The 15,539-nt window shown below is 37.6% G+C and overlaps 1 protein-coding gene across 3 annotated transcripts; it reads left to right on the top strand.

Annotated features, from left to right (window-relative positions):
- The first annotated feature begins 3,830 nt into the window (after positions 1 to 3,830).
- Positions 3,831 to 15,458, top strand: LOC116305220 (uncharacterized). 3 transcript variants are annotated; one of them, XM_031715080.2, is made up of 14 exons: positions 3,831 to 3,928; positions 4,019 to 4,071; positions 4,346 to 4,400; positions 5,764 to 5,820; positions 6,275 to 6,338; positions 6,706 to 6,793; positions 7,817 to 7,906; positions 10,487 to 10,534; positions 11,024 to 11,102; positions 12,165 to 12,212; positions 12,605 to 12,687; positions 12,881 to 12,954; positions 13,516 to 13,586; positions 14,883 to 15,458. In XM_031715080.2, the coding sequence occupies exons 1-14, from the start codon at positions 3,884 to 3,886 to the stop codon at positions 15,213 to 15,215; spliced, it is 1,188 nt and encodes a 395-aa protein (XP_031570940.2). In that variant the 5' UTR covers positions 3,831 to 3,883; the 3' UTR covers positions 15,216 to 15,458. The 3 variants fall into 3 exon arrangements, with proteins under 3 accessions (XP_031570940.2, XP_031570943.2, XP_088886422.1); XM_031715083.2 differs by having other exon boundaries at positions 14,906 to 15,126; XM_089030296.1 differs by lacking the exon at positions 4,346 to 4,400 and having other exon boundaries at positions 3,851 to 3,928.
- The last annotated feature ends 81 nt before the right edge of the window (positions 15,459 to 15,539 follow it).

Raw genomic sequence — 15,539 nt, 5'->3', positions numbered from 1 at the left:
GCAGAATTCGCCAAGTCCTGGATTGTTCACCCAGTAATAGGAAACGTGAGCTGGGTTTAGAACGTCGTGAGGCAGGTTAATTTTACCCTACTGATGAAGTGCTGTTGCAATAGCAATTCTGCTCAGTACGGATGAATCCGCAGTTTAAGACAATTTGCACTTGGCTGATAAACTACCATCTGTTGGATTATGACTGAACGCCTCTAATTCAAAACGTGATAATGCCCGACAAGGCAATAAAATATATCAACTGGGGTAGCTTTGTTGTTACGATCTTCTGAGGTTAAGATTTTTTTCACCCAACACAACATACTCCTCCTTGAGAACACTTGGCACTTCTGGGCCTACCTTCGTCCTCTCGGTCGTCGTGAACCAGGCCCGGATGTCGCGTTCTCTTGGACGATAAGACTTCTTTACCTTTTTATCACTACGTCAATTCCCAACATACACTCATGTCATTCAGGTTAAAAAGGGTTAAAAAGGGATCATACTATAACTGTGCTGAAAATGAAGCACTATTTTGCACAAAACATTGGAGTCATTGGGCAATGTTTTACAGCATTCCCCTTTTTAACCCTAACCCTAAGTTTTGTTCAGGAATAAAGACATTTTTGTATTACTTTATTCATTTAGAATTAGATATATTTAAATAGATTTTTATATATAAATTTTATCAGCCAAAAATTATATTTTTTTCAGCTCATGGGCTGAATTACGTAATTATGTACAAACAATAAAAAAAATTATAATAATAATGATAATAATTAAAAAACAACATCAGCAACAACAACAACAACAACAATAATAATAATATATTAGCAATATAAAATTGTAGCAATAATAAGCTTTAGCAGCCGTTTTCATCATCGTCATGTAAAATTTGTTATCACCGCCATCTCCAGAAGAGATCATGACCATGTGATCACAATCACCATCATCATCACCATCATCACCACTTTCATTATCATATCTATTATCACCATCGTCATCATTATCACCACTACCACCACGATCGTCATCATCATCACCATCAACATCATACGGATGTACATAATATTTTATCACAAATCCCACGGTCAAGTGAATAGCCTGCGTCAACAGGAGCAAAGTTTCGCAAAATTTCGATAATACTTTTAAAAACTAAGTTATTTATTTATTTTAGGACTATTACATCATATTTTCTTTCTGTCACAAAACAAATCCCACAGTCACGTGACAAGCCTGCGTTAACAGCCGTTTCTTGCACTTCCATCCGTATCCATAACGGCTGTTTACACAGGCTATCACGTCGTATGTGATCCCACCCACTTTGTTTAACGAAACACTTAAACGATGCTTCTTAGAGCTGTTTGTTGATTGAACACTTTCTTTGACTCTCCGGAATACTTGGTTATTACATTTATGGTTGGAGGGGTTATTACATTTATGGTGGATTTGGATTATTACACACTTATGGTTCGATTTTATCGCATTTATGGTGGGGTCGATTATCACATTTATGGTTGACTGTTATTACATTTATGGTTGTTATTACATTTATGGTTGATTTTTATTGCATTTATAGGGGGTATTACATTTATGGTTGTTATTACATTTATGGTGGGTATTACATTTATGGTTGTTATTACATTTATGGTGGGTATTACATTTATGGTGGGTATTACATTTATGGGTGTTATTACATTGAAGGGTAATACAACCCCTACTATCATGACTATTATAAACTAATACAGTATAAGTTTTTAGCTTCGTATTCCCTATTTTTCAATCATTCATCTCCTTTCACCCATTTTAAAAGCTTTAGAAGACCTAAAGCTCTGTATAAAACTACCAAAAACAATTTTTTAACCGTAGCCTATACCCATTGTCTCACTTTAAAAGAATTATGCCTTCAAAGTATGTCAATCTTTTTTTTTTTTTCAAAGTGTCCCCTCCCCCTTCCCCCCGGGGTATTTTTGGTTTCCCCTCCTTTCAACCTGATTTGGCATGTTCGGAAAGTTTCATAAATTCGAACCCCCAAAAACCCAGTTGGTAAATGTACTAGCAATTAATATCAATACTCGGCAGTTAGATTACTTTCCACCTACTAATATTTAAAATAAATTCTAGGGCGATTTAAGGTGGAACCAAACTAATTCAGAGCGAACTTTGAACAATTTTATTCTCGCTCCCTTTGCAAAACTATTACGTCAATTTAACTGAATTTTTCATATAATGTGCTTGGATTATCCTAGATTCTAACAGTGTATTTTATTTTAAGATTTTTTAAATGTTAACCTATTACGGCCAAAAATCAAACAGTGCTTTTTTTTTTTAGTTTTTGGCTTTTTTCTGGTACGATTTTTCTGAAATTTTCTGAAAGTCTGACAGAAAAAAAAAAACGCCGTTTAAAGAACTTGGAGCCATTTTGAAGAAAACGGCGAAAATGTAATTATTAGCCAAACTCTTATTTTTGAGCTTTACAACGACAATTAGTAAAAAAACATTTATTCGGTGAGTTTTTAAGATTTGATTTGATTTTGATTTGATTTTTCGTAAAGCTCGTCCGCAATACTTGGAAATAGATAAGTGAGAACTTCAAGGCAATCCATTCAATGTTAATGTTTCTACAGCGCGATGTCTTACATGCTTCAAATTTTGGATTGAATTTTCAAGCGGCGCCATAATTTTTTTTCTGCCCAAGACATTCCTTCCAAATTTATACACAGGTTGCAATAGTACTAGATGATAAGATTCTGAAAATTTCAGAAAAATCGTACCTGATGATGAGGAGAAAAAAGCCAAAAAACTAAAAATAGCACTGTTTGATTTTTGGCCGTATTACGGGTTAAACGTTATTAGGCTAAACGTTTAAAAAATCTTAAAATAAAATACACTGTAAGAATCTAGGATAATCCAAGCACATTATATGAAAAATTCAGTTAATATAGTTTGGCGAAGGGAGAGGGAATAAAATTGTCCAAAATTCGCTCCGGATTAGTTTGGTTCCACCTAAAAGCGGAAATTGTAAAAGCGTCGAATGTTAATAACGAGTCACCAATGAACAAGGGGATTCATTAACCGAAAAGTGTATGTGTTGCAAAAGTTGAGAAACTGGGTAGTTTTGAATGATTTGCTGAAATTTGAGGCTGGCCCGAATCTGTAGGATTCATATATGATGGATTTATTAATTTGTTTACTATTATCAAGTCCACGGTGTTTCTATCCTATTTCTCATTACTGAGTCATAACAAACGTTCTTGATTGACTCTCAGTTAGCACACTTCCTGAAGTTGGATTGATTTGTAATTCACATCAGACATTAGTCTTGGATAGCAGTTTTTGATGATGCACATTAAAGATGAATTGATGTTTCTATGACAAAGATAAACAAGAAAGATTGAATGAAATTAGTTGAACTTGAATTGTATACGCGATCCCGAGGAGATCCCATGTCGTACTATGTAGTAGTTTGATTTTGGCTGTTCTGGATCTAATGGGGGTCTCCCTTCTATGATTTGAAATCTCATATCAATCCTCTTGAATGAGTCAGATTAGAAGTCCAAGCCATTCTTAGTTACTCCGGCTTCCTCCAATTTGAATGTCGTTGAACGGCTTCTTTTTTATGAATGATAAATACGGCTATTCGTGTTCTTTAAATCTAAAACACGAATTCAGTTGTATGTTTATTTTATAGGAGTGTTTTGACATTTAGGAATTTTTCTTTTGATAATTAGGTACTTTTGAGGAGCAGCTGCGTATAGGTTCTTCTAAACGGGCTTTGAAGCGCGCGGGCTCCCTGTGGTCACGGTATAGACGAGTTGACACGATAATCACTTACCGTTATTGTCACGCAATCCACATAACCTAGCACGAATCGTGCAAATTGTTGGTGAATGTGATAATGTCTACAGAGTGTCCTCTCTTTCCGCACAATCCAAGCCACTGTGTAAGTATTCAAACCTTTCGAGAGAACTTGTATGTCCGTAACAATCGTTTAAACCTTAGAAACAATGATGTTTTTCTTGCTATTAAATAGGATGCCATAGTGGCCGTAAAACGAACCATTGCAAGCCTCTCCATGATCGGAAGGTAAGGCAATTCCGACGTTTTTCTCAGGACACTGTCTTATTTCTAAACCCACTTATGATAAAAATAAGTTAAAACTGAGTAACCATGGTTGTAATGTGAAACGTTATAGTACGAAACGGCACAAAATGATTGTTATTGTTACTGCGAACAGCGGAAGTTTGCCCTGAAATTCGAGTGATGAAAGGCTTGAAATAAGATACCTATGATCCCTGGATTTAGACTAAGATTGTACAATATTAAATAACGGATTGACCAACGATGTTTTTCATCTCAGTTTCTTCATTATCTTTATCATCTGGCTTTTCGAAAAATACAAATACTTCGAGCAGGTAAGGAAGTCCTTTTTTAGAATCACTTTAATTCGCCTTGCTCTAACGGTTCAGTACTAATTAAGAGCTCAAAATCACCCCATAACCACCCAAATGGGCCAAAACTAAGCACTGATTTGTTATGTGAAGTTTAGGGATTTAAGATCTTTAAACAATCGAGTTTTAAAACTCTTAATACTTTTTGTTTTGACTATAGCGAATAATTATCAAGGGGTTTCCCCTTCGTTTGATTCACCCGAATCTATAATAAGTGCTATTTATAGGTATATTACGCCGAAATGGCAGGTCCTGACATGTCCAGTGACTCAGTTACTGAGTGAGGAATTGTAGTCAAGGGTCAGGGGGTTCTTCCACAGTTAGGTCCTCAGGAACTATCTTTAATTCTGCATTATTTCTATGCAGATTTAAACGACTTCGTGGTGCATAGATTTGTGGGGCTGACTTGCATCACTGGCTTTTTACTGCAGTCAATACGGCTCAAGCCTACACGACTGGTATGAGGGGTGGTTTCCGCCAAAATGTGGACGTGTATTCTAATGTGCAATATTATGTTTCTTTGCTGTCTTTTTTTTTCACTAATGAATGCTAGATGACTTTGAAAGAATTCAATTCGGCACAATTCACTTGTTCATATTCCTTTAAAACCACTTTGGAATTTTGTCACATTTTCTTCTTTCGTTTTTCTCCGAAATTACGCCACCCTTCATAGACTGGACCGAAAGGAATATGGGTAAAAATCACTGAAGCGGTTAAATATTCCGCGTTCTGAATAGCGCTGCGCACTGATAAACATTGCGTTCTGTTTAACCGCTACGAGGATTATACGAACCGATTTTATTATTTTTACTTAAAGTTAAAATAATAACCCATGTAAACTAAGATCAACTGCGATCGGCTGTGAAAATTATCTGCTGAAAGTAAACTTGTAAGTTTGTTTGTCCGAATATCGCCTTTGTCTTCGTCTTCGTTTTTACGACGTCACGGTTGCGCTGCGCTATTTCTGATTGTTCCCGCTAGTAATAAGATAATAATGGCGAGAAACAATCCATCAAATGCATGTCTTCGGGTTTAGTTATGATTCAGTTCACAATTTCGAAAACATGAAGGCATTAAAAGAACGTCTCCTTCGACACTTCCCGCTCGCATTCGTAGGTTCGTACTGTAAACCAGGCATAACTAGTCAGATAAAATTAAGTCAAATCGGCTTCAATGATAGCTACCCAGAGTTCCTTTCGGTCCAGTCGCGTAGGCTTGTGTTGGTCGACAACATTTTTGAATTGACTGTATTCTTTTCAGCTTCGGAAAATATTAAAACGAGAATTCCCTATCAACATATCTATTGGATTTCGTGTTTATTGTTTAGAGACTCCTGTTGGCGCTGTCAGTAGCAGCTTTCATGTCATGTATCTCGTATTTTATGGTAAGTCAGTAGAATAAAGCTTACCCCATAATGAGCTTACCCTTGGTTGCTATCGCTGTCTCGTTCCAGTACCTCACGGTATAATACCTGTGGTACAATTTTATTGTAATTTTATTTAGAATGTTAAATTTTTACTTTAATTTTAACTTTAGGATATATACAAAATTAGAATACATTATATACACACATATATATTATTAGATTTCTTAGCATTATATAGTATTCATAATTGTTTAGATGTCTGTTATTTATTGTTTCTATCATAATTGTATCTTTTGTTTGCACAGCATGTCTGATCAGCTTGCTGAGCCGTCTACTGTGGATAAATAAAGTTCATTGATTGAATTGATTGACTAGGGATGAGCTACTAAATAAAGCGGTGGGCTGGGGGGAGGGAGGTTTTTTTCCCTTTTAGTGCATAACTTGTTAATCAATATCTTTGTTATTGATACAGGGAGACTTGCATCCAGAGAAAGGATCTTTTTGTGTGTTACAAGCCTGGTGGCTCACTTACTTCGGTTAGTACAACTTAGTAATTTACATAATTACCTAAGAGCAGCAAATTTTATTTGTTTTTTGTTCCTAGAGGCTGCGTTATTCCTTGTCAGCGTCTTGAATTACCGGGTAAACTCTCGACATATCCCTGGGGTGGGTAGGGTAGTTGGAAACAACTCACTAGTGCATTATATCATCTCAATCCTCAGTGAGTTCGGTGACCACCATTTTTACTTGCTTATCGGGTTTCTATCATAATCCTAATTCACCGTGCAAAGTTTCAGGATGAAAGCATGGGAAACATATTTGCCCGCGAACGCGCTTAAGTTGATCTTTCTTTAAGAATTCGAGTAAAAGAGGTCTTTTATTTTCATCCGCGTGTTGGTGTAGATCGCTGTGTCATTTTTTGGGTGTGCTGCATCACATTCAATATCTACTGGAATTTAATCAAGGACCGAAAGACTAGTCATTTTGAGAAGTGAGTATTGCATGACTAAAATATTAGTCTTTAAAACATGATGATAAGGATGATGATGACGATGATGATCATGACAGGGTCATGATGAGGGTGCAAGTGATGATAAGGATGATGATGACGATGATGATCATGACAGGGTCATGATGAGGGTGCAGGTGATGATAAGGATGATGACGATGATGATCATGACAGGGTCATGATGAGGGTGCAAGTGATGATAAGGATGATGATGACGATGATGATCATGACAGGGTCATGATGAGGGTGCAAGTGATGATAAGGATGATGATGACGATGATGATCATGACAGGGTCATGATGAGGGTGCAGGTGATGATAAGGATGATGACGATGATGATCATGACAGGGTCATGATGAGGGTGCAAGTGATGATAAGGAGGATGACGATGATGGTCATGACAGGGTCATGATGAGGGTGCAGGTGATGATAAGGATGACGATGATGATAACGACGATGACAATGATCACCATGACAGGGTCATGCTAAGGGTGCAGTTGATGATAAGGATGATGATGACGATGATGACGACGATGATCATGACGACGACGATGATGAACATGACAGGGTCATGATGAGGGTGCAGGTGATGATAAGGATGATGATGATGAGGAGAAGGAGGTTGATGATGGTGGTGAGAGTGGGATGACATTGATATAATAATAGTGATGATAATTATGAGGATGGAGGTAATGATGATAAAGATGATGATGATGATGGTGATGATTACGGTAATGATGACAATTATGATGATGATGATAATGGTGATGATGACGATGATAGTGATGATAATGATTATGAAAATAATGATGATGATAGTGATGATGATGGTGGTGATGATGGTGACGATGATGGTGATGATAATAATGTCAGGATAATGATAGAGAAAGAGATCATACTAATGCTAGTGATAATTCAAATTGTTTTTATAGAGATTTTTTTCATATCTTCATTCCTGGATAGTTTTCACAGACCTTATCTCTGTATTGTGTTTGTGCACGTCAGGTGGTACCATGTCATATGCTGGGGCGTCTCTCTCGCCATATCTTTTCTCCCTCTTATTGATGATCATTACGGACCTGCAGGACCTTGGTGGTAAGTTATTGTCATACCCGCTTGTCGATTAGGCAACTGCAAATGCGAACAGTAAAGTTTGGCCAGGTATCCATGGTGACTTCACCGTCTCCACTGTTGATTCAATCATATAAACGTATGGCAGCATGCGCATATTAACGTTCGCTGGTTTATTCCATTTGCATTGTTAGTACAGAGGATCTTCGAGGCAGGGTTTTACCTTCCAAGAACTTTATTGATTCGTTTTTTAATTGTGTTCTTCTTCTGCTCTTCTACTTTGTTTGTATTTTAATTCTTAGTGCGAAGGTTTTTGAAGCCTTATTTAAGTGAGGCATGACCCAAGCAGAACTTCCTGTGATGAACTAATTTAACATAAACATTTGCCAATTAAGGAGAAGGGTGATCTAAAACAGCTGCGTACAGGAAAGAACTCCCTATTCCGGGCACTAACCTAAACAGTTCTCTGTGCGTCAATAATCTCACCGGATTGTAATATCGATCAATGAATTACAAATGCGTCATACACGAAATGCTAAATTAACTTGAATACAATAATAACTCTGGCCATGACAAAGTTCGTGAAAGCTATAAATTGATCTTGTCCATAATCCTCAATGTAAATGTAACTTTAAACCGTTGGTTCGGCCCTAGCACGAATCACTATTTAACCAAACGACTAAATGCTATAAAAAAAACCTAATTAATTAGATCACACAGCACTTTGATAAAGAAGGTTAAAACATATCAAAACTGTGGCATAACATGCCTCCCCCCCTGGTTAGCCAGTTGCTGCACCTCCTGGCGCTCTTTGTCAGGAATAAGTACTAACTAAAAAAAAGTTTAACAATGAATATGTATTAAATTGTTCTTTTGATTTTAACATGATATAAATTCAACAAACGTTTTTCAACATAATAAGAAGGTTTTCATGAATCGTTTAAACCTAGGTTAGAGCAGTCTTCGTGTATCGTTGAGTAAGTCATTCCATATGTGTCAGTTAAGGTAGCATCAGTGATGAATTTACAAATCAGAACAAAAGCCAGAAAGGAGTCAATTGGTGGGTCTTCGTGACTTGTGTCATCTTTGGCACGGCTTTGGTATGACTACCACGACAATGATGGTGATGGTGTTCAAGGCTGTGATTGCAGTGACGACATTGTTATTGCTGCGTTGAACATCAACAATAGGATTAGCCGGAAAAGGAAAATTATTTTCTGGGGGTTTCCCTTGCTTGACGATTTAACCTTAATTTGTCTGTGTGTTATTTGTAATTTGTAATTCCTGAACATTTCGAGCATAGTAGACCATTGGGTATAGATCGGACAGTTCGTTTGGAAGAGGAACAACGCCTCTTTGAACAAGAAGAGTCTGTTGAAAACAAAAACTTATCTTCGCCGCGTACGCTAGATTCAGTAAGAGAAATGGAAGAAGCGCTAGAAAGACAATTAGACCATTTAAGATTGGAAAGAGAAGATCATGAACAGAGAATGGCAGCATTACATTGCTCTTGCCAAGAGTCTTTCAGTATGAGAGGAATTTTCAATTTCCCAACATTCAAGGGGGAGGAGAGTGGAAATGTGCGTAGTTTTGTTAATAACTATACTCGTACTGCCGAAATTTGCGGATGGCAGCCTGAGAAACAATCTAGAGCCTTGCCATCATATTTGAAGGGAGTAGCTAGCATTTGGTTTAATTCACTACCTCACAGGAATGACTTAGCCCTTGATCGACTTATACTAAAGCCTTAGAACATCAATTCGCATCGACGGCTTCTATAATTTGAGATTTCGACAAATTCTCAATTAACGAAAGCAAAGAGAAGGAGAAAAATTGAGTATCTATACTATTGACATTAAACAGAAATGTAGTAGACTGAATTTTTACCATCCTCAGAATGGCTTCATCATTTTGTCAAACGCCTGCGTCTTGACATTAAAGAATACGTAGCGCTACAACAACCAACTACTTTCGAAGAACCCGAAAATTTAGCTAAATTGAAAGAGGCAAAAACAACCTAGGGTTAAAGCGGTTTTACACGCTACGATTCGTCGGCCCGATTCGCATGTCTGCCAGTGTGGGAGTCTATCGGGAGGCATGTCATACGTGTAATTAAGTACCCGATTAATAAACAAATAATATCAGATTGAAATGGCCCGATTTACAAAAATCTTTTGCACTGCAACAGCAGTTGTTTTCGTGTCAGGCCGATTGTTGAAGTTCGGGTGATAATGTGATATGTGATACTGGCAGACATTCGAATTGGGTCGACAAATCGTAGCGTGTATAAATCCGCCTTTGATAATCTACGGGTAGTTTCTCCCGTGACGACAATAGGAACGGCTGCGAGTTATTTAAGATTAATGATGCACGTTCCGTTTAGTTTTACTAAACGCATCCCAAATGGTAAGGAGTGAGTATGCGTTCAAAGCCATCGGCGTACGTCTCAATCAAAACTTTTGAGTTTGCTGATCATAGCAAGGGATTAATACAATAATCTACGGTCTAGGGGCCGACACTAACCTTCCCCTTAGGCTTCGGCAGAGCTCCCTCATTAGTCATTATTAAAACCACCCTAATACAATGCATTTATCGTGTCCACAGCTGGATACCACGAGACAGTTCCAACAGTACAGTTTGGAGATTCATGATGTAAGTAGAAAGATGAAGTTGCTTTGAGACAACTCCCTTTGATCAAACTCAGAAATGACCTCTGGGCTGTAAAACGTGGCTAATTCACCGCAGTAGAGTATGAATGTTTTGTGGAGGAAAGAGAACCTGAGAACCCTTATCAAAAGGTCAAACGTTTTGGTAACGTTTATGAAGTATTCTAGGGATATCGTATGGTCTAGTAGCCTGGGAGAGCAAATGGTATAATTACTATAAAACTTGAAAGGGAACTATCATTTGCTCACCTTTCCTCATTTGAAAGCTTAAGATTTTCTATATTTGATATAAGCGTATACTAGGAATAGAAATTAGTTGAATTGCCATTATGGGATTCTTCAAGGTTCATCACTGGGACCGCGAGGGTTTGTCAACCTGTAGGCACGGAATTCGGAAATATTACTGTTTTACTGCCCTTCAGGAGATTGCTAATATTCGGTTCTCTTACCAGTGTTCATTTTCATTCACCTGCAGGTGGTATGTTCCTTTGTTTATCATCATCACCATCTTGTTCATAGTATATGGCTACATCTTTTATACCTACAGAAAAAAGGTGCGTTTATGCCACAAATGCTGACCAAATTTACCTTTAACAAATTTACCTTTGTCTCCCCGATTAGTAGGGCACTTGTGCCCGGCTAGAAGATTAGAGACACTAATAAAGTTATTATATAACACATCGACTTTATATTTCCATTCAACTATGACAAATTGTCCATGGTTTTTAATATATCTAACTAATCGTATTTCCCTCTGTTTTTCTTTCTGTGCCATAAATCATAACATATAAAGTTAGGATAGTCGTTTTGCTCTTTTTCCATTAGATAACTTACTCTGTTTAGATACCATGCATTCAAACAAAAAGTCTTTATCCAAAGAGGTTTTGAACTTGGAAAACATTACTTCCAAACCATCTCACCAGGTCTACTGTCTTCTTTATCTTTGGCGCAGTGTCGGTCCCTAGTTTGATTTTTTAGAACTAAGTCTACCATTTTTTCAAAACTTGTGCCCTTAAGGCTCCCTTATGATTCTTTGTCAATAATATAATTGAACCTTAGCAAATTATCTCTTTCACAAGCCTGGGTTACTTAAAATCGTTTTCTGCTTTAACTTTCATTGAAAATAAACGATTTGTTTCGTACGCCTTCGAATAATAAAATTTGGAATTCCTCAAATGTAGATGCGCAGTACGTGTGCGCGTGCACAATAGTAGGCATCGTCCTTAATATTCATGAATGATACTCTAGGGAATGACAATTCAATTTAATATATTTCGCACAATAATCTACAATTAGTGTTAGTTACAAAATTAATTATTATGATTACATTTACATATTACAAACTAATTATTAATATGTTAAGAAAACCGTGAACACCTAAAATATGTCTGGAATGTTAAACATCATGTTTCGACCAATCGCATGCGAGAATTCATTTCTAATTAACTGTCTCAAGTGATTGGTTAGAAAACGATGTCTTACATTCCAGATATATTTTAGGTGTTCACGGTTATCTTAATACACACGTAATCTAAAATTGGAGAACATTAATATTAGGCCAAGGTAAAAAGGTGTATTCCTTCTATTAACTAATGTGTGCTGTTTGTTTGCTGCAGGAAAGGGAATGGACGGGAATGTACAATGTTGATCAACAGCGACTAAGGGTATGTTAATCTGAGTATCAGGCTCTCTTGGTGAAAATATTGACAATATATAAATTATATATATAATATTGATAACATTTAATAATTACGTTCGCAAAAAATATATGTATGACTGTAGATCTCAAAATGATACAAGCGCCGATATGTGCTTGTGTCAGGCTCTCGTATTCATTCCTCTTTTCGAGTTCCGCCTCCCCCTTTCCTCAAGAGAGCCTGATATTCATGTTAAGGGTATCCATGCATGAAGAAATCTAGAGATTTACGACAGCAGCCAGGTTTAACTGACCATGACATTATATAGTACAGGAACAATGCCCTAACTTGGCTATCTTAGCACACCTTCTATGTTCTATTTTCCTTTAAACAATGTCACTTTTCATCTGCATTTTTAGGAGTCGTTGAAAAGGAAAGTCAGGCCATTGATGGCGTACCCCTGCATCTATTTGGTTATTTCAATATGCCCTTTAATACACAGGTAAGGATTAAGAATCATCTTGTTACCCTGTCCCTGGATTTCATGGAGATGAGTCATGACTTATTCGCAAGCATTGCGTAAAAATCCTATTAATTTGGATGACCTTTGTGATGTGGCAAAAAACCCGGCAAGTAAAGATTATACACCCTCAGCATTCTACAAAATTTGCATCTAATCGAAGTTTTGTTTTCAGGATTTACAACGTGACGACTGCAACACCAAGTTTCCCTTTGCTGTTGTTACATGTGATATTCAATCCCCTTGGCGGTAAGCCATGCAAAACTGTAATCATGATTCTTGTCAAACCCTGAAACGACAACTGGGCTAATTAAAGTCAGGGCACCGCTTCGGCTCACAGAATAAACCCTGAAACGACCTCTGGGCTGATCTAAGTCAGTGCACGGCTAACACACAGAATCTTGAAACAACCTCTACACTGATCTAAGTCAGAGTACGGTAACTGACGTCACAGATCGAAGTCTGAAACAACCTCTGGGCTGATCTAAGTCAGGGCATGGCTAACTCACAGATCGAAACCTGCAATAACCTTTGGGCTTATTTAAGTCAGGGTACGGCTTACTCACAGATCAAACCCCGAAACAAACTCTGGGCTGATTTAAATCAGGGCACGGCTAAATCAAAGATCAAACCCTGAAACAACATCTGGGCCGATCTAATTGGCTTTTAGCTTGTTTTTAGTTTTGTGGGTGGAGGGAAACCGAACAACCTGGAGCAAGGGAGATTCCACCCAACAACTACACCAATATTCTGTGAGATCACGAGGTATTGCATGCATGAAGTATTGCAAATTATGTTGTGTGTTTGCAGGTGTTCTCAACGCCATTGCATATGGTTTCGACAAAGAAACGCTCAGCAGGTTAAACAGACAGCATATTAAGGTACTTGAAAGTTAGGTCTAAAGATGAGCACATTAAACCAAGTATCGATATTGCCCTATTTCACTATGACGTCACTGCTTGTTCATGTGGGGGATAGAATCGCGAAATCCAATAGAAAATTCAACAAAATTTTCTCCTAGCGAAACAGTTTAATCTAAAATGGCCTGGTTTTCAGATATAATATGTGTTTATATGTACTAAAAAATATTCTGAGCGTTTGCTGGCTATTCTACTTCTCTTCGTGGATTGATGCGGGTTTTAGAATAATTTTCGGTGAATTTGCGTTGATTTGACCCCCTCCGACGACCATGATCCTTTGCGTTTAAACAATAGATTGTTTTGATGTGACGTCATAGTGAAATAGGGCAATTGGGTAGTATGGGTGGTGTACACTGCTAAGTTAGAGTTAATTACCTCGAACCTCGGCAATAAGCCATATACATCGCCGCAGGCCCGAGGGATGTATAGGCTTATTGCCGAAGTTCGAGGTAATTAAGTATTTTATTTATCAATTGAGAAGGTTTTCTATCAAATGTTGCTCATTATAAATGCGAACGGTCTATATATAGTTATTAACCGGGTTAATAACTATATATTGACCTCGCATTTATAATGAGGGTTATAACAAAAATAAAGCCTTGTGAATAACAAAGAAAACCGTGTCAATTGAGAAATAACACGTCGTCTTTCACCTCACCGCTATAAGTCCAGCTGATCGGGCCGTTGGTTATATACATGCATGCGGTGTGTGCGTGTGTGTATTTTCGGTCGTCACATGTGAATAGAGTTGGTCTGATGTGTTGTTCTCTCCTATGCTACTAGGGTCTACTCCGGGTTCTCCGGTTTCCTCCCTACGTAAAAATCAACATGCGATTTGAGCGCTGTGTTCATAGGACATTGAATGTAGTTGTAGTGTGTGTTAGTGAAAAGTGTCCCAATCCAGAAATTTCACTTAAGTTCCAAGTTCTTCCTGAGTTTCCTGTCATATTCAGGGTTTCTACTTTCGTATTGACGGAAACTGGTTATTATGGTCGGTAAAAAAAACGATACGCGAGATGACATGATAATTGAAACGGGAACTCAGTGCAATTAATTATATCTTTTGTCATTAACAGGGTCTACAAATTTGTTTTTTTTGTTGTCATAAACAGGATACCCCTTTCAGAATCCCAGCGGAACACCCTTACCCAAATTCTGGCGTAGTACCCCCCCCCCCCCCCCCCCCCACCGGCATTAGAACGACTAGACATTTAAATAAAAATATTTATTTTTAAACCGTCTTGTTTACTCGATAAGGTGGCTTTCTTGCACCATTTTAGACCTGCCCCCGTTATCTCAGAATACCAGACCGATCCTACAGTTACAGTCTGTCCGCCGCGAACTATGGAACATGATAACGTTGTCAATGACTCGCAAAATTACGTGCAAGAAGTTCAAAATGGCGCGACGGATGACGCTGATGATAAAGCCAGAGATGTCGCAGACAATGAAGTCATAAATGACGTAAGCAGTGATGTCAGAGATGACGTACACAATGAAGTAATACATGACATAGACGATGTCAGAGATGACACCGACAATGAGGCTCGAGATGACGTAGGCAATATCAAAGATGACGTAGACGATTAAGTCACAGATCAGAAATGAAATGTTTGATTTGAAGTGAGGAAAGAAGTTGAGAGTTTACTTGTTTTCTAGATGTAATTACTACATATTCAAATTTCGCACGTTAGTTTGTCCAAAACGTTTTAGCTTCAATCAATCACATTTCCTTCGATTTTATTAGCATTATTTTTATATTAAAAAAAAGGTACTGTGGGTTGGAAGCTGCTATGTCTATGGATAATCAAATTAAAAAGATCAGCTTCTATAGTGTTGATTCATCTTCATCACTTTTTTATTTTTATATTGTAGATGTCTCAAGGGCGGATCCAGGGGGAGGGTCGGGGGGGG

The sequence above is a fragment of the Actinia tenebrosa genome, unplaced genomic scaffold (assembly GCF_029948245.1).
Source record: "Actinia tenebrosa isolate PJP-AT-01 unplaced genomic scaffold, QUT_ActTen_1.0 PGA_scaffold0__85_contigs__length_37466705, whole genome shotgun sequence".
In the NCBI taxonomy this organism is placed as follows: Eukaryota; Metazoa; Cnidaria; class Anthozoa; order Actiniaria; family Actiniidae; genus Actinia; species Actinia tenebrosa.
This window is presented reverse-complemented; position numbering and strand designations above follow the sequence as displayed.